General features: G+C 40.0%; 1 protein-coding gene across 1 annotated transcript; it reads left to right on the forward strand.

Annotated features, from left to right (window-relative positions):
- The first annotated feature begins 335 nt into the window (after positions 1–335).
- acsl1a (acyl-CoA synthetase long chain family member 1a) lies at positions 336–22,147 on the forward strand. Its single transcript, XM_071895717.2, has 21 exons — positions 336–396; positions 11,174–11,380; positions 13,281–13,395; positions 13,518–13,582; positions 13,701–13,802; positions 14,459–14,558; positions 14,693–14,868; positions 15,196–15,228; positions 15,511–15,562; positions 15,668–15,741; positions 16,451–16,528; positions 16,965–17,099; positions 17,409–17,543; positions 18,271–18,366; positions 18,468–18,540; positions 18,735–18,823; positions 19,505–19,621; positions 19,853–19,996; positions 20,155–20,256; positions 20,337–20,408; positions 20,686–22,147. Exons 2-21 carry the CDS (start codon positions 11,186–11,188, stop codon positions 20,824–20,826), a joined length of 2,094 nt encoding a protein of 697 aa, XP_071751818.2. The 5' UTR covers positions 336–396; positions 11,174–11,185; the 3' UTR covers positions 20,827–22,147.
- Positions 22,148–22,428: the final 281 nt, after the last annotated feature.

The raw sequence follows: 22,428 nt of genomic DNA on the forward strand, positions 1-22,428 counted from the left end.
TATAACCCCCATTAGTTTGACTTGACGTACTATGATGATGTATACTATGATTTTTGATCATAAAGATCATAAAACTGTGGTTCAATTTTAATCCTCTCATGAAAAGGTGGGTACATTAAATTAAGTTTAAATGGATCCCCGGATGTGTCTGCCTGTCACTTTCTGTCAATATGTGATCTGGTTTAATACAAAATGTTATTTGTAAAGTATGCACATCCTATTTTGACTGTCATAAAATATTGACCAATGACAGCACGCCTCTCAATCTTTATGGAAAAGAACATGCGAGGCCATCTCTGATTGGCCAAGTGATCCACCAGCTGAACACAATGTAGACTGCTGCGCTCTTGCCTCTTGAAGACTGAGCTTATAAGTCCTCGGCTCTGCTCAACACAGGTTTGTGGATACATTTGCCACTTCTCAAGAGTATAGGCTACTAACAATTGTGTGTTCAAACCTACATTCGCGTTGACTGTATCACATTTACAGAGATTCATTAGAAGCAGGATGCGTTGCGGCGTCTTCAAAAACCGGGGCTTTTCGTATTGTTGCCTTAAAACAGAGATGAGACAAGCCATGTTGTGTATTTCACATCCTTTCTTCATTCGCATTCACCTCGTGATGTTTATATCGAGTCAACACGTAGGCCTGTGTGTTATCAGAGCAGCGTGTTAACCACTCTTTCATTACCACTGAGAAAACCCACCAGTTGTAGGCTACGTGGAGTTTCTGATGTTGTCCTCTGAAATAAGGAGGCGAGGGACGTTTAGCATCAGAGGTGAAAGCAGAGATTGTGTGAAACCACTTTGTTTAGAAACTTTTTTTTTTATCTGCGTGCTAGCTACTTTGTATCAGTGTAAAAGGGCCCGGGAGACGCCATTGTTAGTTAATAAGATAATATTGTAGCGAGGTTTAAAGGAAACAATGCGACCATTGTCAAGTGCATGTCGTGGCATCCCCGCCATACCACTTCAACTCTGTGTCTGTGTGGCTGCTGGCTTAATGCTCAACCTGTAGAAGTGGTTCTCAAGCTGGGGTCCGAGGACCCCCAGGGCTCCTTGAGGGGTTTCCAGCGGGTCCCCAGCAAAATGAGGAATAGTTGAATTTAACTGTATTCAGTAGAAGTCACCACCTGGAGAGAATGTATAACAACAGCTATTCTGATGAGAGGTTTCACTGACTCTACTGTAACCACCTCACAGTAGAGACAGACAACAAAGAATCTCAGATTGGAAACCAAACTGGTGGATGTGAAAAAGTTTGGGAGAGTCTGTCCTGGAATAAAGAAAAGTCATGATGCGCTCAAAGTTGTTAAAGCAGATCATGACTGAACACTGAAGCTCTGGATAGACTTTGTTTTAATGACTTATTTGCAGGCTGCATGCTCTACTTGTTCGTTGGCATTTGCTTTCATCCAACCCAGAGATGCATGTATTTGGTGCTGATGGTGCTTATTTCTGTGACTTCAGGTTTTACTGATGGTTTATTTATTTATATAGTTTATTTGATAGGGACAATGCAACTTAACATAGTGCCACTTCATCTGGTTACAAACAACAACTGATGTCCTGCATACAGAGATTATAGCTGTTCATATGAGGAGGACAGTAAATTGATGGTTAGTCTGCTGTACAGTTGATATTTTTTCCGAGGGGGAGGGTGTGACGTTCAGAGATGTGCTTGGTACTGGGTGGTGGTGCAGAAGGTGGGAAGTAGTGGAACAGTTTTATGGCAAACTTCCCATAACAGGAATCTGTGGAATGTAGTGTAATGTGTTTGGTTGCCCCACTTTTACACAACATCATTTGTAACTAGGTAAGCCTAGCTGGTTCTTGAATTCATATCCCTGTATTTGGCTCTGTTCAAATAATATTGATACATTTTCAGTGTTCATGTCACATGTTACACTTGAACAATCCTATTTTTTAGCTCAGTGCCCAACTGTGCTTTAGTGATTGTTAGCAGAAATATCCTACAGTATATTAGTTGCATTTAAATTTAGAATGCACCTGAAAAGTGGCTTCAAAAGCTATCAGCCGTACAGTGTTGTAGGCAGTGAAACATTAATAAAGGGACCCCTGGTCCAGGTCAAAATTATGGCATTTAGTTATTACCACATCCCAATACTCATTGTAGCAATGCATATGAGCTGTTTTGCAGCATATTTTTGTTTATTTTGTTTATTTTGCAGGTTAATATCTTTTCCTCCTTTGACTAGTATGCACATACAGTTACACTACAAACATGTGATGATAATTGCCATCTAACTTAGATCATGTGTTTTTACACTTGTCAGTTCTTCACACAGTAACCGCTTTCAACAGATTAAACATTTTTAAAGCAGGAAGAGGAACACTTTGTGGTTTTGTGATTCAAGGGTAGATTGTCACTCTAGTGTTGGTCTACTTTTGGTCATTGGCGAACGATGATGAGCAACAGGATGCCTGCCTGTCTTGGGGCTGCTAGCAGGCAGAGCGAGTAAGCTAGCCATTATTTACACAACACTTCCCAGTCAACTGTGGCTCTGACCTGGAGCCATTCAAGCAGGAAATCGGCTCTGTGCAGGATTTAGAAAGGAGAGAATTAGCGTGGCACTTTAAGGGCAGCGCTTTAACTAACTTCATCTGCAAGTGGCACTGGTGCTACAAAACATGTAATTGCTGGTTCTAACGCATAATTCAGTATTCACTATTTTTGCCCCAAAACGATGTCACACACATTAATATGTTGCTTACTGAAATTAATGTGAGAATGTGGCGTCATGCTGTATTGATTTACCAAACAGACATGATTTGCTGCAAAAAAGTATGTTGAATATTTGGCTGTTCAGGTCACATTCCACATATGAGAAACATGGGTTTTCTGTCAGTAAGACGAATTAAGAAAAAAATCATGTGAGTACCAGTACTCAAGGGTCTCTGTTAACAAACCAACCACAAATTATCATGCTCCTGTTATGGAACATTAAGAATAGCCTGAATTACTTAATGCTGTCTCTCCCTACTCTTTTTCCTATAGAACTCTGTGGAGATAATCAGTGGGTAAAAAAAATCCCCAACTCATTCATATCCTGAAGCTTCATAGCAGGGATGATAATGTCAAGTTGGCCTCATGTTGAGGGAGAGCTGTAACTATAATATATCTGATTCAGACCATTCTCTGCTTGAGCTCATTCAGCAGCCATCTAGGCCTGTTTCATGCTACTTTATCGAATGTAATGTTTATCTATTCAGATACTGATGAAATCCTGGAATGATTGCAAAAAGTACCCTTGAACTTGTTATTTCAGTTTTCATCTGGGATGGCAGAAAGTGCCCTCAACCTAAGAACAAATGCAAATGCAGCCAAATGTCAACCAATGTGGCGCTATCAAGCGCTGAGGTGGGGCTTCTGCAGTCTGAAAAGCTGTTTTATCATACCAATTCTGTCCGGTTACAAAGGTGCAATATTTTTGAAAGAGACATGTAATTCTCCCAGAAGTATGACTGAAAATGCCGAACCTACCGTATATTTGTTGTTGAAGGTGAATGACTGACTGTCAGATCATGCTCAGAGGCAGTCTGATGCTGACTTTGTGCCTCGCTTCACCTCAACCTGTGGTGAGGCCAAAGGCAGTTTTTCATCTGGTTCAGCTGTAAAATTATGTTGTTCCAGTTTTATAGACAGTTGACTTTTGAGTGCTCAGTGATACTTGGAGTGTAATGTAGAATCTAAGTAGGAGAAGTAATGGCGCTTAATCTTGGCATGACCCATCCTGATCAGTAAAGGAAACTACACTCATTTTTCCCCTATCAGGACTTCAAATTGAGCTTTGTTGTACCAGTATTTGGAAAGCAACAGTGGCCACAGTTAGAACTGACATTTTGACATTATGTTTGAGATCTTATTTGAGGGGTCAGATTCTATGAAATCACATCGCTGTATATCCATACTTGGCCTGAAATGGTTATCGGGCATCTCCCGTGGCTGTATTTGTCTAAATCTGTTTGCATTACTTTTTCCCATTCTCCCTCTGGATTAGGACTGGGCTATATGGACAAAATTAAAAACATGATAATCATAAGAAATTATTTTGGTTTTGATGTATAACGATATCTACCAATGTGCAAAATTGCGTGTTCATCGCATTGAACTGCATGGTAATATTAAGTATGATAAAACTCAAAAGTTCAAGCAATATTCCCTAACTTGGTTCAGATCTCATTTTATGAGATTTTTACTCTGAATAAATTTTTATCACTAATTTAGACAACAGAATTGATCATGATAGCTTGATATCATCATTTCATCACGATATGATTCTACTGAAAGATGATAAACCATAATATTGCATTATTGGCCAGTCTGACTCAAAATCACTATACATTGCTTGCATGCACAATGTGGATGAGTTTCATCCGGACTACATATAATTCTGCATCATGTGAGCCTGACCACTTCCATTTCCAATATTTTCAAATGATAAGTCACACAGAAACTACAAGTGTAATCATAGTCAGTTCATCATGGGACATTGTGGCTTTCAACAAACTACAAAGCATTCTGTGTTCATTTATTTAATTGGAAATCTACATCATGTTCTCATGAGTATATGGCTCTCAGATTGGATTTTGTGCTCATATAAGTGGGTTGGAAAGTTTCATGAATGAAAGATTCTCAGTAGTATCTCAGTGGTTGAATTTGCAGTGGTGGACAGCAGGCTTAAGTGGCAGCCAGTATGGGTTCCATGAGCGCCAGTGTGGAGGTCATCTGGCCTGACGCTGTATTGGAAGTCGTTGATGGGTGGATGAATGACCTTTGTTCCATTTCACAAATCCCGTCCTCCACCCCCTCCCCCATGTATTTCTTCACTGTGTGCTCACGTGACCAAGAGTGTGCGATGTCGTTGAGGGTCAGGAGGACCTCGAATCTCGAGCAAGGTCAGCCATTGTGTCACAGCAGTAGGTTGCGATAGGTTGACGGTGGTGAAATGGGGTCAAAAGAGGGAAGCTGCAGCCAACTCCAGCCATGCATTGATAACCAGCCTTTCCCCTCACCCCCTGGTCTCGGTGACTTGCTAGTCTTTGCCATCATTCATCCACTGTGAGGATTCAGTCACTTACTTTGCAGCTTTTCACTACTTCCCCATAGAGTGCATCTCATCCTCCATCCTCACAAAGAAAATATGATCAATCACCCAGATGTAAACCTGTGCTCTTTCATCTTTCGCCAATGTCAGATTGTAACCAGACAGCACAGTTCAGTTCAGAGCATCCTTACACGTTTTGCATAATTGCCTTTGTTAAACCTATGTAAATGTTTCTACATTTATATGTTATATTGACTAAGCCACAACAGAATGGTCAATGGACACTCATGTTACATCTGATAATTCTATGATTCATGAAATATGAATGTCATTGTAACAGTCATTTTGCAAGCAAAAGGTAATTCCCTGCACCATATAGAATAATGTAGAACAGAATCAATATTTCTCACTCATTATATTGCTGGATGCTGCCCCTTCTTCTAGAAGTTTAGCTGGCAGAAGATTTTAGTATTAGTAATACATCTTAATACGTTTGTTTCCAAACTAGACATTTCACTTCTCAGATTGTTTTTCTGCTTTAGTGGATTCTGTAAAGACAGGAAAGAGAATGAATGTCATGCAACATGGACTTGGAGGAACGAAAGACTTGGCAAGCGTGCATGTTATGCACCGTAGTGCGCTTGACTCGTGGAGCGGCCCAGAGAAACAGCTCCTGTGGTTCGGAAGCCACTGTCTTGTCAAGATGGGATTAAGTTTAGTGTGTTTAAGTTTCCGTGTGCTAATCCTCCAATGACAAGGCAGTAATAATGAGCTTCAGCTGATCAGAGGGCTTTCAGTGCATTTGACCTGACTCTCAGCACCCTAGCTGACAATCTGTATAATCTCATGCACAAGCCTACTTAAATTGTAGAACTGCTGCTTGGTGTCACAGTGCTCTTTTCAGATGTACTTTGAAGATTTATTTTTTTTTCTAAATTGTTTGCCAGTCCCCTTAGTGATTAAGTTGTTGAAAGCTATTTGTTTAAACTCAAGATGGCAGCAACTTAATGTCTAATCAGGAGTGGAGAAGCCCTGTTAAGTGTTGACTGTTGCACATCTCTGCTTCTCTCAGCTGCAACATTCCACAAAGAGGAACTTGGACGTTTCTGAGCAACTTAAGTGTCTGTCTAACCCAGATTTTTGTAACTTCCTGGCTCGGGTTTGGGGGTAACTGCTGTTCAAAACTTGTCATGCAGCCTTCTCTCTCGAGCTGCAGGCTGCCTAGTGTTCTTGATGTTCTGTTATGTGTCAAACAGACCAGCTGCCCTCCCTCCCCTTTCCCCCTTTTTCCAATGTCTTCTGTTTGCTGAGGAGTGGGGTGACTGGCGGTCTAGCTCTGCCATTGGCTTGTCATCCTCCCAGGCCAAGTATGGAGAGTGGCGGTGGTGGGGGTAGGGTTTGTGAGGCTACCTTTTGCCTCCAACTACTCACAGCTGACCATGTGACGCCAGTGGCATGTTGCTGCTCTTGGCCAGCTGACACAAACACATGCTCCTACATGCTTCTGATCATGCTGCACAAAATGCGTCTACGTTTTGTTTGGGATATTCAGACTAGGTTGCACCTGGTATTGTTTACATTCAGACTAAGCTAAGGCGCCGATGAAAAGATTACTACTTGGGTATCTTTGTTTTGGTAAATAATTTCAGCACCAGATATGTTATTTATGTCCACATTTGGGTATCACCTCCAGAGTATTCAGTAATACTTCTGTAAAATTTAAATGGTGTGAATGGAGGAACGATATTTCGTGTCACTGTGTACTGTCTATGTATACTTGGATGTATATATGTAGATTTATGCAGCTGAGATGATAATAAATCTGAACTTGAACTTGTATCATCAGCTGAAAATACTGGTAAATCGGGTTACGCTGAGAACTGTCTTAGACTAGTTTAATATTTCCCAACTCTCCTAACTGGAATTATTTGCTAAAGTTGGATGTTGTTTGTGTGTGTGTGGGTGTGTGTGTGTGTCGTGTTCTCAGTAAATGTAAGCAGTACCTACATTCTCTAGGAGAGTGGAAATATCGGAATGGAGGCAGAAGGTGCCAGAAAAAGGGAATGAGTTTTGTAAACACATCTGTCAGGTAGTCTACACAATCTTCCCTGTGATTAGCTCCTCTTCCCTGTGATTAGCCTCTCCTTCTTTGTTCCACTTGTTTTAACAGTGTCGAACACAAAGGTTTGGAAGCTCAACAACACAAGAATGGCACACATGGTGCCCAGACTGCTTATGATAAGGGTGTTGGTCAGTAAACCTTGAATTAACATTCCTGGAAATGCCTGAATCACTGTGTTCATTTTGAACTCGTCTTCACAATATCAACTTGAATGCCCAGCAACCATTACCTTTGAGCTAATTTACACACCGACACATGCACACATTTTTTAAAACTGATTTAACTTGCATGTTGCTGTTTACAGTATGTGAGGGTTGTAAATGGGAAAAAAAGACTTTCATCTTGTGGGTTTAAATTAACCTGCTACTTGAATTGTGCTCCAGTGAGTGGCTGGCAGTGTCACTGCCTCATGCGCCTGTGTTTCTGTTTGGAGGGGGCGGGTTTCTGCTATTCATAGTTGTGAGAACCTCAGAGGTCTATTAGAGGTCAGTTCAAGCCCCTTCTAATAGCAACTGCTGCAGCAAAGGGCCTTAAAGACACCTATACCTCTTCCCTCTTTGGATAGAGTGCCTACCTCTCAGCAAGTATACATTGTGTGGCATTGTAAGTACATTTTTTTTATATTAAACCTCTTAATCTGTCATGTATCAATGCAGATCTCATTGAAAATCCATTGAGTTGTATTTCAGTTTGTCCTAGCGTAGACTTAGAAGTGGACTGATCATCTTTTGCCTCTCATAATGGCTAATGGTAACACCTGAAGTCTTTTTGTAAGACTGAGTTGAACATTTGCAAAGGTTTGACCTGGAGGTTTTGATTATGTTTGCATGCATTTTTTCAAACGATAACAAATAGAAAAGAACTGTTTTAATGACAGTAGCTGTTAAACTCTTAAACTTGAAAACTTGATACAAATTTTCCACATTCAACAATTAACAATACTTGAACTGTTAATTAAGCTAGCGGAAGAAAAGTGCCCCGTTTGGCAGCTTTTGTAAAGTACTTTGTCCCAGTTGGCACCAAGCCTATTTGTCATGGGCTCAGTGTTAATAATAGAAGTAGGTGAGAAGTCAATTGTTGCAGCTTTTTGGTGGCTGTGCATGTAACCATTTAGCCACATGGGTGTTACCTTCCATACTAGAGGTCAAATGAGTTGAGCATGTAGCCCATAGATTTGTCCAGTCTGATAACAGCAGATAAAGGAAAAACATGAAATGTGATCACTAGCAACAGAACGCTAAGAGGGATTTTGAAACCATTCGCGTGCTTGTGGTGTAGTTTACAGCAAATTATTAAAATAACACAATTTCATAAACTTCTACAGGCACAGAACTGATATTTGGATGTAATTAATGCATATAAATTCCAGTCAGAGATAAGTATTAGTATGGTAAGCTTAAATTGGTCTTTTGCCATAGGCTCATCCAATTTGCATTTCACATCAGTGTATATTAAGTCATGACTGCTGATGACTGCTTTTGATCCTCGGTATCATTTGGCCTCTATGTTAAAATAATAAAAAACAATGTCATGTATAAACAGCAGCTCAGACAGAAATAAGATAGTCCTCACAGAAGACTGCTAACAGAGTGGCGCTTTGGGGTTCAACACATAAAAAGGGAGATTCCAGTGAGCTCATTTGTAAAGCATTCCAAGTAGGAAGTCTCACTTCCCCACAAAAACGAGATGTGGCGTTTGGGGCTGTCTCCTGATATCTCCATGGAGACTTGTGATCTGAACTTGTCTGAGGAGTGCTTTAGTGTCACATTTCCTTCCTGTGTCATTCATTATGTTCTCAAGTGTGCGGCTGTTGAATAGGACAACACAGCTTCCTTTTGTTTTAAGCATTTGTGGAACTGCAGATTAAAAAGTAGGCTATGGCAGCATGCCACTGTCTTGTCTTTCGAACAGAAACTTTCTGAACTGTTTGAATCTGTGGTACATGTGTCTTTTTGAAAAAACTACTAAAGTTCATCATTCAGTGTCTCTAAAACAGAGGATCTACTGTTTTACAATGCTATCATTTTCTCAATCAGGGACTCATGTTTCCCACTATATTTTAATGAATACTTTAGAATTTGGTTTAATTTTGTGCTGTTAATCATGAACTTTAATAATAATAATAAACTTTATTCACATATAGCACTTATCTAACAGCACAGTTTACAAAGTTATTTACAGGAAGGCATAAAAACAGTAGTAAAATATAAAAGGTGATACGAGGAGGAAATGCATGATGAAATAAGATAAAAGACACAAGGTTAAACAAAACAAATGGGCAAGATCAAAAACTTACAAGTCTATAAAAGTGAGTTTTTATGGAGTGACTTAAAAGATGATACTAAATGCTTTCCACAGTTTATTGACCCTGATGGCAAAAGCACAATCACCTTTTTGTCTTGAGTCTAGACTGAGGGACCGTCAGCAGGCTCTGCCTGAGGCTCTCAGGCTCTGGTTCATAGGGAACTAAGAGGTCAGTAATGTAGCTAGGGGCCAAACCTAACCATGCGTTAAGCGTGATCGGTAAAATCTCAAAATCAATTCTATATGTAATTTGTTACTCATGGAGAGATAAGGGATATATTGTCCCTTCATTTGGCACCAGTTAAAATCCTAGCTGCTGTATTTTGAACAAGCTGGAGACCTGAGAGTGACTTTTGACTTTGAGCAGGAATAAACGAGTTGAGATAAGAGCATGGATGACCTTCACTAAATTTATCAAATATAAAAATGATTTTTAATATGTTTCTCAGTTGTATCAAGCAGCTGTTCTTCAAAAGTCACAGTCAAAAATAGCTCCTAGGTTTCTGGCCAGTGGCTTTGTATTGGAAGATAGACTCCCAAGATCTTTAAGACTAAGATTTCTGGATGTAGGAGGGTCGAAAGAGGCTATTTCAGATTTTCTATTAAGATGTAAAAAAGTTTTGAGACATTGAAAACTTGATGTCTGCGAGGCAGTTCTTAAGAGTATTAATTGTGTTTAGGTCACTAACTAGATATGAACAAAGAGACATGTTTATGAATGATGTTGCCAAGTGTGGCATGTATGTAGAGGGGGAAAAAAAGGATGGGACCTAGAGTTGAGCCTTGAGGGACCCCGCAGGTGATGTCTGCCAAGGAAGATGAACAGTTACCTATTTTAAAGGTAGGCAACTGCCTTTAAAATAGTTAGGCCTAGATAGGCCAGAGATACTCACCTAGCGCTCAAAGTGGTCAATTAGGACTGAATGATCAACCGTATCAAATGCTGCATTAAAGTTTGTACTAGTCGTTTAGGTTGCCCTTTTCCTTTACATTATTCTTGGTGTCTGTCAGTATTGTTGGAGATATCAGGCTCATGTTTCCTACCTTCAGAAGAAGGCATTTGCTGGCATTCATTCTTGTACAGTATGAAAAACAACTTCCACAGACTTTAAAATTGCAAGAGCTAGATAATCCATCATAATAAACATGAAGCCTTAATTTAGTTTTGCACACATTACGTTGCACTCTGCTTACTGTCAATCATCTGACACCCACAGGAAGAACAGGAAGTCTCTACCAGGAAATAATCCCTCAAAATATGCCGCTTTACAATCTTTATTGTCACATCCGTGTCTTCTTATTTGGGATGTCTCTGTTAGCTGGAACAGCAGTTAATTTCGAGATAGATTTGACACTGCAAAGTTTTAATTTTAAACGAAAACAAGTTAAGTGTTAAAAATTCAAATGATATACGGCATGCATTACAAAATGTTTGGGGGATAGACCACAATTCGACAAAATGACAAGAGGAAGCAATTTTCTGCATCTGTTGTTAAAAGAAGGTTATTCCTCACTTTGAGAAGGGCTGTCTTAGTGCTATGTGTGGTCTAAAACCTAACCTCTAAAACCTAACCTCTAAAACTCAAATGGAATAGGACTTGCAGGGTAAAAAAGTGCAGAATCACAACTAAAAGTTTCCACATTAAATGTTCCCTCTTTTTCTCTTCCTCCATTTACAGTGCAGAACAGCCATGCAGGCTCAGGAAGTCCTGAGACAGCTGCGGATTCCCGAGCTGGATGACTTTCGGCAGTATGTGCGCAGCTTGCCCACCAATGCGCTCATGGGCATGGGTGCCTTTGCTGCCATCACCACCTACTGGTATGCCACCCGGCCGAAAGCCCTTAAACCACCTTGTGACCTCAGTATGCAGTCAGTGGAAGTGGCGGTAGGTGATCACCCATGTTGCAATGGTCATACTCTGTGTTTGTGTATCTATCACGTTGCTGTCAGTTCATTTTAATAAACATGATTAGGGTTAGGATTAGGGTTATTTTTCCACATACATTGCGTAATTTCATTAGCCGCCAATCTCTAATATTGCTTACTTCCTGGAGTGTGTATCCACCAGACATTCAGGTTCACTCATCATTTCCAACTCTTTATTGATTCATAACAAATAGGTTAAATTACTTGCTGAGCACATGATCCTGCAACACAGGAAAAAAAACTAACTCTAGGCTATCCACTTATTTGGTGTGTTGTATTGTAGAAGTATGATTTTCAAACTACTGGAAGGCAAAACAAAACTATTTACTGGAGCAGACAATGTTGATGGTTGCTGATAGTTGTCTGCTTGATGATATGAGTCCTGAAAAACTATAAATGTTTTGAAATATCACTTTAAAAGGAACTGATGCTGATGAAAGGATTGAAATAACATCAGGGTAACATGAGGTCCTGAACATTTGATTGTTCAGAGAAAACAGACCGGATATTTTGTGCCAGCTTTGCATTCCTGCTTTCCTTATCCTTATTGCTCTCACTCTCTCTCTCTCTCTCTCTCTCTCTCTCTCTCTGTGTGTGTGTGTGTGTGTCCTTGTTTTAAGTAAGTGGAGACTGTAACTCTCATTTCCCTGCTCATTCCATTCATGCTTTGTTCATTCCATTCATGCAACTTCATCTGTTTTAGTTATTTCAAGCTGACCAAAATTGTAGGTATTATTCCACTGCTTGCATGCTGAGACACGACTGGGCTGGTAAGTGGCCTCCTCTAGCGAAGAGCCAATGCAAAACACAAACAGCTTTCATTGGTGACATTTTATTCAAAACCAGGCTGACAAGTTTATTTCTCTTGACAATGGGGTTCACAAACTCTCTTGGCGTGACAAAGAACACTACTCCAAAGTGATGCTAGATGGTGCATGTGCGAGCATGTGTATATTTCCTGTTGCTCTATGCCACAATAAATAATGCATCTAAAAAGTGCTAGCGTACTTGTTTTTTTCCCCATGCTAACTGATGTCACTCACTACTGCCTCGCTGTCTCACTTAAAAGTAATTTGTCTTCAAATGCTTATTTCTCTTTGACTGAAGATTCAATATAGCAGTAACATATTGTGTTTTGTGTTTAGGTTACATTTCTATCTGAAAGTACTACAAACAATAGAGCATTCACTGTCATTTCATACTGACACCCCAGTCATGCCATTCCAATTTGAGCACTCTGATCTTGCCTCACCATGTTTGCAGACATGCTGTGTATAAATGGGCATAAAAGACATATCATGACATGACAAAGAAATGTACAGTTGGTACATAAAATCCATACCTTCAGTGGGCGGTGGCAGAGGTTTAACAGGAATAGAGGGTTATTGTCTATGCCTTCGCCCTGACTTGTACGCCAACTGGAAACAATCACATGGACAGTGGACCTCATTCAGGTGGAATGTCCCTGGGATCCTCTCCAGGAACCTCATCACAACTGATGATGAAGCTAACTTTATGGTCTAACTCACAAGCTTTGACATCCTCACTCCTTGTCACATTTACCATTGCTAAAAAAAAGTCCAGAGCTTTGGGAACTTGAACTGTGCTGATGATGTGGGCACAATTAATGTCGCTCAGCTCCAAGGTTTGGGGCTTTGCCTCATTGTCCATACTTTCTGTATGAAGATCACAGCCTACTACAGCAAGATTAAAGTTGGGATGTGTTTTTTGATTTATTTAAATTTGCAAAATACATTGGTTGGAATATTTGGTTTGATATGTTGTCTAAAGCAGAGCTGTGTAATTGGTTCGGTCAGTACTTTGGTCATAACTTTTTGAATGTTTTCTGTTTCTCACAGGGTGGAGAATATGCACGAAGGTCAGTACTAAATGACAATGACGAATACATGACATACTACTACGACGATGCACGGACCATGTATGAGGTCTTCCAACGAGGGCTAAGGGTATCAAGTGAGTGCTCTTCTTGCATCAACCAAAGATGATATTCTCTGAAGGCGTGAGATCATGATGCATCCATTACATGTAGATAAAAGTGAGTTTTTTGTTGTTTGTGTGTGATTTCTGCTTCACAGATGATGGACCTTGTCTAGGATCGAGGAAACCCAACCAGCCTTATGAGTGGCAATCTTATAGAGAGGTGAGCTGTGGGATCTCAACCACAACATGTAAATCTAACAAGCTACATTTTAACAATTCGCATCTGAGTCCGCATGTTAAAAAATATAGGTTTTTGTTTTTTGCTCTCTTTTGTAAAGGTGGCAGACAGAGCAGAGTACGTAGGCTCTGCTCTCCTCCACAGAGGACACTCTAATGCTGGAGACAAGTTTATTGGCATCTTTGCCCAGAACAGGCCAGAGGTAAGATGAATGTGTTGCATTGTTGTATTTTTATAATTTCTTAATTCTTCTCCTTTCCCATCCTTTGCACTTCCTTTGCACAGTGGAAATGTGCAAAGCTTATGATTTGTAAACCTTTCCAATAAATTAACAATTTCCAGTGGTACTGCACACTCGAAACAATTAACAGTGAAGGGACAGGAGTGTAATTGGGACAGAAACTCTTCCAACTACATTACATCTATCAAACATCTATCATGCCTACATTGCATGGAGAATTAAACAATTGATTTCGCTACATGCTACTACAATAGAAAGCCTAAAATATATATATATATATATATATATATATATATATATATATATATATGTATAGCTCCACTGAAGCTGGTGCAAGGTGAGGTTCACTGTCACCTCAAAATCTCGCCAAGCATTGGGGGTTGACCCTTACTGTGGCCATAATATTATCAGCATTCTGTTTGCAAGTAAAATAAATGTTCAGTTGTACAGTACAATGTACTGATGTTTGGAATGTTTGAAGTGTTCTGGCAGTTTTCTGGTTATTTGTTTATCTGGCACCACAGACAATAAGCGAAAAAAGTTTTTCATTGCATTGAGGTTTAATGTAAGTAAATTCTGATCGGTTTTCCAATGTGTGCATATGTTTTTTCTTTCAGTGGACCATTTCAGAGCTGGCTTGTTACACATACTCCCTTGTGGTAGTTCCGCTGTATGACACACTGGGCACAGAGGCCATCGACTACATTATTGACAAAGGTAGATAAGAGGGCACCTTCAAACATTATCTGCCAGGCCACACAACCATTTACAGTCATATCACAGTTCTTTAGATCAAGGACAATGATACTGACACAAAATGAAGTGGTTAATTTGGCGTTTTGTGTTTGCAGCTGCCATCTCAACAGTGATCTGCGACGTGCCCGACAAGGCCAGGCTGCTTCTGGACTGTGTCAGTGGAAAGGAGCACGCAGTAAAGACGATTGTCATCATGGAGGCCTTTGAAAGTGACCTGGTGACCCGTGGACAGGAGTCCGGCATAGAGATCCTTAGCCTGAAGGATTTGGAGGTGTGAATAACAAACTGCATCACTTAACCATCTATTGATTTTAGGATTTCACAAGTTTTCACGTTTCCCCATATAAATATGTCATGACTGAATGTATGCATGTATCTACTGAGCATCTCTTTGATGTTGGCAACCATCTACAGATGCTTGGGGGAATGTTAGTTGTGCCTCCTGTCCTTGCTATATGATTCTTGCTGTCAGTCACCTGATGGGCCTAAATGGAAATTAGACCTGGTGCTCTGTGTGCTGAAAACCTGCTTATTCTCAGCACACCCTTCAGCATTTAAAGACACAATGCCTCACTGTATGTTACATGTTTGTTTGCAGGGTGTTGGTAAAGCCAACCATCAGAAGCCAGTGGTAAGTTGGAACAGCATACTTTATTTGAACTGCTGATAGCGTGAAGAAAAGGATTAGGACTTCATATCTAAATAAATTGAGAAGGAGTAATCAGCTTTTCAACTTGGAGCATCAGTTTAAATGCAACCTGCAGTACTGTGTCTCATAGGAAAAAGTTTTGCACTATACTAAAATTCAGCACTATGCACATTTCTAATACATTAGTAATAGCCTAAAGTGATGTATTATTAAGTGTTCATTATTCAGGCTTCATATGGGTTAACATTTGTGATCTGGTTGCAGCCCCCTAAAGTAGAGGACCTTGCACTCATCTGCTTTACATCTGGAACAACAGGTAATTACAAGTCTGTTTGCACACGACTAACATTTTAAAAATGTTATTTTTACATCATATGTAATCAGTATCGTCATTGTGATATAACCACTGTTTTCCTCACAGGAAACCCCAAAGGTGCAATGCTTACTCATGGGAATGTTATCTCCAACACTGCAGCTTTCATTAGAATAACAGAGGTAAACAAAAGCTAAACTAAGCAGATAAAGAGAATTTCAGTATTGTTTTTTAAGATTAATGACCTTGTCTAATGTATATTTGCCCCCACCCACCCCCACCCCTTCCTTTTAAAAGGGATGTTTACATAATACATTACTTGTGCTTCTCTACCTTCCAAAATCTTCCCTTAATTAAATTTGAAAATTTAAAGGATAATTCTGGTTCTCATTTTTAACCTGGGGCTTATTTTCCTAGTTTTGTAATTGATTGTGTTCAAAAGTTTGTCACAAAGGCATGCTTCAATCGCTTTTTGGGTTCAACTGAGTTTGCTTTGGCCCTTGAGCGTGTTACCAGTGAACTGAAGCTACATAAAGCTCTACAGTTAAGTGAGTGACAGAATTTTGAACACAATCACAATCACTCAAAAAGTAGAAAATAACTAGAATTATCCTTTAACTCCTTGATGGAGCTTAATAAATTAGGAATTCTTCTTTTCCTAGGTCTGGTTTATTCTCTTTTATTTTCCTGTCTGTCCTCTCATCTCTGTTCCTCCTCTATTTCTATTTCTCCCTCCTGTCCCCTGTGTTTGGGATCCAGGGCTTACTGAAGCCCAGCAATAAAGACGTGCTCATCTCCTTCCTACCTTTGGCCCATATGTTTGAGAGGGTGGTGGAGGTATGCCATGCTTGACCTGTGCACGTGCACGTGTGTTTTGTGTGTCTTCCGCAGGTGCACTGCATGCTGAACCTCCATGACATTCATATGTCCTATCTCCCCCTAGCTCACATGTTTGAGAGGGTTGTGGAGGTATGTATTGAACTGCGCTTGCCTTGAAATATCAAGGATTCTATCAGATTCTATTAACTCATTGCACATATCTTTTATTTTTATTTGTATTGTATTGTGTATATATAATCTTTTAACATTTTTCTTATTTTTTTACTTTTTTTTTTCTTATTCATTTTTCTTTCTTTTCTTATTTTTCTTATTCTTATCTCTTATTAGATTTTCTGTTGACATCTGCACCAAGAGAAATTCCTTGTACATTGTACTTGCTGAATAAAGTTCTGATTCTGATACATGGAGTTCATCGTTTCATAGGAGTGTATCAGATTTGCTTTGTGATATACATGCTGCTAATGTGTAGCATGTCCAGATGCTCTGAACAACAATGCCCTCCTGTGGCACAACTTTTATGCATGTTTGACTAGCAGAGGAATAACCTGTTCTCCTTTTTAATCAGGGTGTCATCCTCATCCATGGCGCTCGGATCGGCTACTTCCAGGGAGACATCCGTCTTTTGATGGATGATTTGAAAACACTGCAGCCAACGGTCTTCCCTGTTGTCCCGCGTCTTCTCAACCGCATGTTTGATAAGGTCAGACAAAATCTAGGTTTCATAATGTGGTCTTGCTGCTGTTCATTTACTGTTTACTCTAGTGGTCCTACAAATCTCTGGTGTTACAGCAAAGTCTGTTTGGATAGGAAGCCAGCCTTAAATTTAATTAAAACCACTTTCTTCCAGCTGGTTTGGGGATTGAAGTGGTTACCTTCCCAGCCATAAGCACATTTCTCTGATCTCTGGGCTGCTGCTGCTGCCCTCTTTATTATGTAAATTATGGTGATTTTCTGTGGCATATGTTGCTCTTGTTGCTCTTTTAAAATCAGCAGTGTCTATTCTCCACAGATATTTGGTCAAGCCAATACACCGCTGAAGAGATGGCTGCTAGATTTCGCTTCCAGGAGGAAGGAGGCAGAGCTTCGAAGTGGTGTGGTCAGAAAGGACAGCATGTGGGACAAACTCATCTTCAGAAAAGTACAGGTAATCACCACATGCTCCGTAGAAGCGGTCTGTCTGTTGGTGCCAGGCTACAAGTTCAAAAGGACCCCCATCAATCATCATGTGTTACAGGGGCATTGTTGTACTGAAGCATACAGTGCCACTCATTTATCAAGCAAGCATATGATCCAATTTACTCTTAACATGGACGTGTACTCATTTAATCTCAACCTCATATTCAAAAGTATGGTCAGCTAGGTAGGTCTCTGACAAATTACAACCTATAGAAAAACCTAAATCCAGTAAGCTATATATTGGCTGGCCTAATGTTTTTTTTCTTCCAAACAATGCTGCTCTTTTTCAGTCAGTTGATTTTGTTTCGGGAGAGAATATTGCACTGTACTGAACCGAAGGCCTACTTCTCATTGTATCACCATGAGATTAGGATTCAAATTGGGCAGTACCCACGCACCGCATGGCTCCAGTGGATCTATTTAAACCCTATGACAAATCCATTCATTTGATGAGCCTGAGTAATTTAATTGGAAGGCTCTTAACCAAAGTGGGTGTTATTGTAGTCTGGAAAATGTGCCATTTATGTTGGATAAATATACTCATGAGTGGACTGGATAGTTTCAGTTTCTCACAATCATCTTGACCTTTGAATTAGCGGTGGTTTCCATGATGCATAATAAATGAGAGCCAGTGTTTCTATTTGAAACTTTGATTCTTAACCATACGATATTCCAATGTGTTTCACGCCTGACAGACAAGCCTAGGCGGCCGTGTGAGGCTCATGATTACCGGAGCGGCTCCAGTGTCTCCAACGGTCCTGACGTTCCTGCGGGCCGCTCTGGGCTGTCAGGTGAGCATGTTTACATCTCCTCTGACTGTGTGGTGCTTTTCATCAGTGACTGTGACGGCTTTAACATAAATGTCACTGAAAACATGTCCTGCATTCCACAGTTTTATGAAGGTTATGGCCAGACTGAATGTACAGCTGGATGCTCCATGTCAATGCCTGGGGATTGGACAGCAGGTAACAGCTTGATTGTACATTCCATTATTATGCCATTATAGCCTATATTTCAAATAAACACAATTTTGCATGCTCTGGTGCAGTATCTCCGGTGCTAATGCTATTTGAGTTGTGAAAAACTAAACGCATTATGTGGAGGACCATGTTGGATTGGACCATATTACTGAAATATGACCATTGTCCTGTTTTTCCAGGTCACGTCGGGGCCCCATTGCCCTGCAACTCTGTCAAGCTGGTGGATGTGGCTGAAATGAATTACCTGGCAGCCAATGGAGAGGGAGAGGTGAGGAGTGCTGCTCCAGTGTACTGTCAAATAAACCTGGCTAATTATTGAGTATTATTGAAAGAAGATTTTAAAAAGACCATAACAACAATGCAGGAATTAAACAGCATATATGTGAATATCCACCCACATTCACAGCTTCCTCTCTTAAGTTGCACACAGTCACACGCTCAAATCTGCACTGATGCAAGGTCGAGATATACACATATCGTACTCATAGATACACTCACCCCAGTCGACACACAAGCCCGCACCCTCACACATTCTCACACACTGACACATACAGCAGCTGTAAAGCAAGCGAGCTGATGCAATAATAAGCATGTTGGCTGCAGTCGGGGATGATAACAGCTCTCAGATCCTGAGCGTGATACTGAAAAGAACCGGAAGGAAAAGGGACAAAGGCAGGAACATGTATGTACAGTAAATCTCAAATGAAAATGCAATGAAGGAAGGGAAAACAGACGGGGGAAACAGAACGTAGAGAAAATAACAAGAGGAAGCAAAAATCTTGGCAACAGAACTATAAAATGAAGAGCTGTGGTCATTGGTATTTGAGGTGAACGGAGAAGTTCCTTAGTGAATAAATATGTGACACATTGACATGTGGAATGGTCTGTGTGAGCCAAAAAGTTGCAATTAAATGTGATTTTCACCTATGAAAATCTTCTCTCTTGCCAGGTGTGTGTTAAAGGACCAAATGTATTCCAGGGATACCTGAAAGACGCAGAGAAAACCGCAGAGGCAATTGACGAGGATGGCTGGCTCCACACAGGAGACATTGGGAAATGGCTACCTGTAAGCAATATAAGCAGATTTGACTTATTTAGTTGATTTACAGTTGCTGAAATATAGTGTGATCTGTATCTAATTCATGCTGAAAATAACACCCTGAAATTTTTGATCATTGTTGTGGGTTGATTAAGATTAAGTGTATTTGGTAAAAGGGTAAATGTATTAAGTCCAATGTCATATCATCAGTTGCAACTTCAATATTTCAAGGCGTCTTTCTTTTCTGGATTCTTGCAGAATGGTACTTTGAAGATCATTGATAGAAAGAAGCACATTTTTAAGCTGGCACAAGGAGAATACATTGCCCCTGAGAAAATAGAAAACATCTATAATCGTAGCGATCCAGTGGCCCAGATATTTGTCCACGGCGACAGCTTACAGGTGAGTAATTACTTTGATCTGAATCTCATGTAGCACTAAGCGATGGCTATTCTTTTCACACTTCTACACACCAGTAATGCAAACAAACTTTCTAGTTCGGTGGTACATTTTGTGTGCGTTGGTGCTGATGTTGGTGTTGTCCGTGTCGCTGTGTTAAGGCATGCCTGGTGGGCATAGTGGTGCCCGATCCTGACTTTTTACCTGGTTGGGCCAAGAAAAGAGGGATTGAAGGATCCTACTCTGAGCTCTGCAGTAACAAGGTTAGATCATCAAAATGTATCCCAAAGTCAAATAGTGCTGCACTTGTTTTGCACTCTAACATTTTTCTGACTGTTTTTAGGATGTAAAGAATGCCATTCTGGAGGACATCTTGATGTTGGGCAAAGAAGGGGGACTCAAGTCTTTTGAGCAGGTGATTGTTGTCATGTTTTGTTTTGCTTTTTTTTTTATTTAACTGTGGCATGTACTGTATGAACATAGAATCATGTTCTGCTTTTCTCATGCTGGCTGTATCTGGTCAAACAACAACGCAAACCTTTTTCAATGTAACGACACACTTCATGAACACTATATTGTGGTCCAGGGCAATAACATTTATGCTTCAATAACCCCCCTCCCCCACCTTTTTTTCCATATCCATGATTTTTCTTTCACTCTTCCTGTTCTTTTTTTTTTTTTTTTCTCTGCAGGTGAGAGAAATCACATTGCACCCAGAGATGTTTTCCGTTCAGAACGGCCTGCTGACGCCCACTCTCAAGGCCAAGAGGGCTGAGCTTCGGAGCCACTTCAGAGAGCAGATTGATGCACTCTACGCCAAGGTTAAGATGTGAGCTCTGATGAAAGAGTAGGGGAAGGTGACAACTGTTTGGAACGCATAGTCTGAAGCAAATTGTGTTAATTGAAGGGGATTTTCTGCCAGTGACGATCCATTTTGCTTTCCAACAGCCTGGATACTGTCTCTCAGTTTGGAATCAGAGGTTAACTTGTACAATACTCATCTCCTCCCCGCAACACTAAATTTGCCCCACTATCACTATGTAAAGAAGTCTAGGCTGAGAATGTCCCAGAAAATGATGTGATAATGTCACTGGTATTATTTTCTCAACTCGGGAGGAGGGGCGAAACAAACGTGACGGGGAAATGTGACTCATTCATGCCTTAACTGCCAATCAGAGTCTGACTATTGGCCATGGCTGCCAAGTGTCATGGTCAGAAGAGTTTTTCAATCTTGAGGGACATTTTGCTTTTTTGTAAGAATTAAACTTACAAACATGCTTTTCCAACAATGACAAATATTGGCTATTTATATACCCGTCTATTTAATGTTTTGGTTTTCTATTTAATTTGATATTTAATGTTGTCCTTGAACCTGTAAATAGTGTAACTGTTGAAAAAGTCTATTTGTACAAAAAGTAAATGGTTGGATCATGGTTAATACTCCAGAGTGCTATTAATTCCCTGCTTTGCCATGCTTTTCAAGGCTGTAGGCTATAAGAGGGCCACTAAACCGTTTTCAAACTGTTTTAGTGTATAGTTTTATAGCCTATTTTTTTTTTTTTGCCTCTTAACGCTGCATGGTAAAAAATATTGAATGTTATTGTACATGCAGTACACCACAATTTCTGCTCAGACATAGTTCCTCCTTTTAGATGTCCTCTCAAATTTCAGTGACCTCTATGCTGAAAGATAGAGCTGCATACTGTGTCCGATAATGTACAAGGCTTCAGACCCATTGTTTATGTTGAGTTTTAAATAGCAGTGGTGTCACAGTTCAATAGCATTTAAGTAGCAAATTTTTCTAAATGAATTCCTGGTCTTGTCTGAATTTCACATTTACTATCCATTTGTGGTCAGTGAGGCCACCAGTCTTGTGTAGGACGGAACTGCTTGGAGAAAAGGTTGTTTATGAACACAGATGTGTTTGGAATGAATTGTCATCATTGCACACATCTATGTCCAGGTTTTTTTTTTTTTCAGTACATTAAGAAAGATTTTATCTATCATGTAGAGGCCTTCTTGACCGTTCAAGCCTTCTTGACTTGACAGATATTTTTTCTAGAAACTTCCTATGACCTTAACAAAGATCTTGAACAAATGAATCAGGATATGAAAATAAACCAAGCAAATTAGTAATGTCCCGTCCTTGTCCCTTCACAATGTTACTTGACTTACATGAATATGGGGCGAAGGTGTTGTTTCTGCACAAGAAACAACACCTTGTGCTGGGGTTAGAAGTATAGTATATCTTTATTCCTCAACTGTACCAAATAAACACTTGTGTTTATTCCAAAACTGCTGTTTGGTTTTGTCTTTGATAATGGGCATCACATTTTGATGGATTACTAAAAGGGCATTCAGGAAAACTTGTTCTTTTATTAATAAATTCCATAAATACATCATTTTGTTCTCTATCGGTTACAAAAAAAACAACA

Source organism: Centroberyx gerrardi, chromosome 3, assembly GCF_048128805.1.
Source record: "Centroberyx gerrardi isolate f3 chromosome 3, fCenGer3.hap1.cur.20231027, whole genome shotgun sequence".
In the NCBI taxonomy this organism is placed as follows: domain Eukaryota; kingdom Metazoa; phylum Chordata; class Actinopteri; order Beryciformes; family Berycidae; genus Centroberyx; species Centroberyx gerrardi.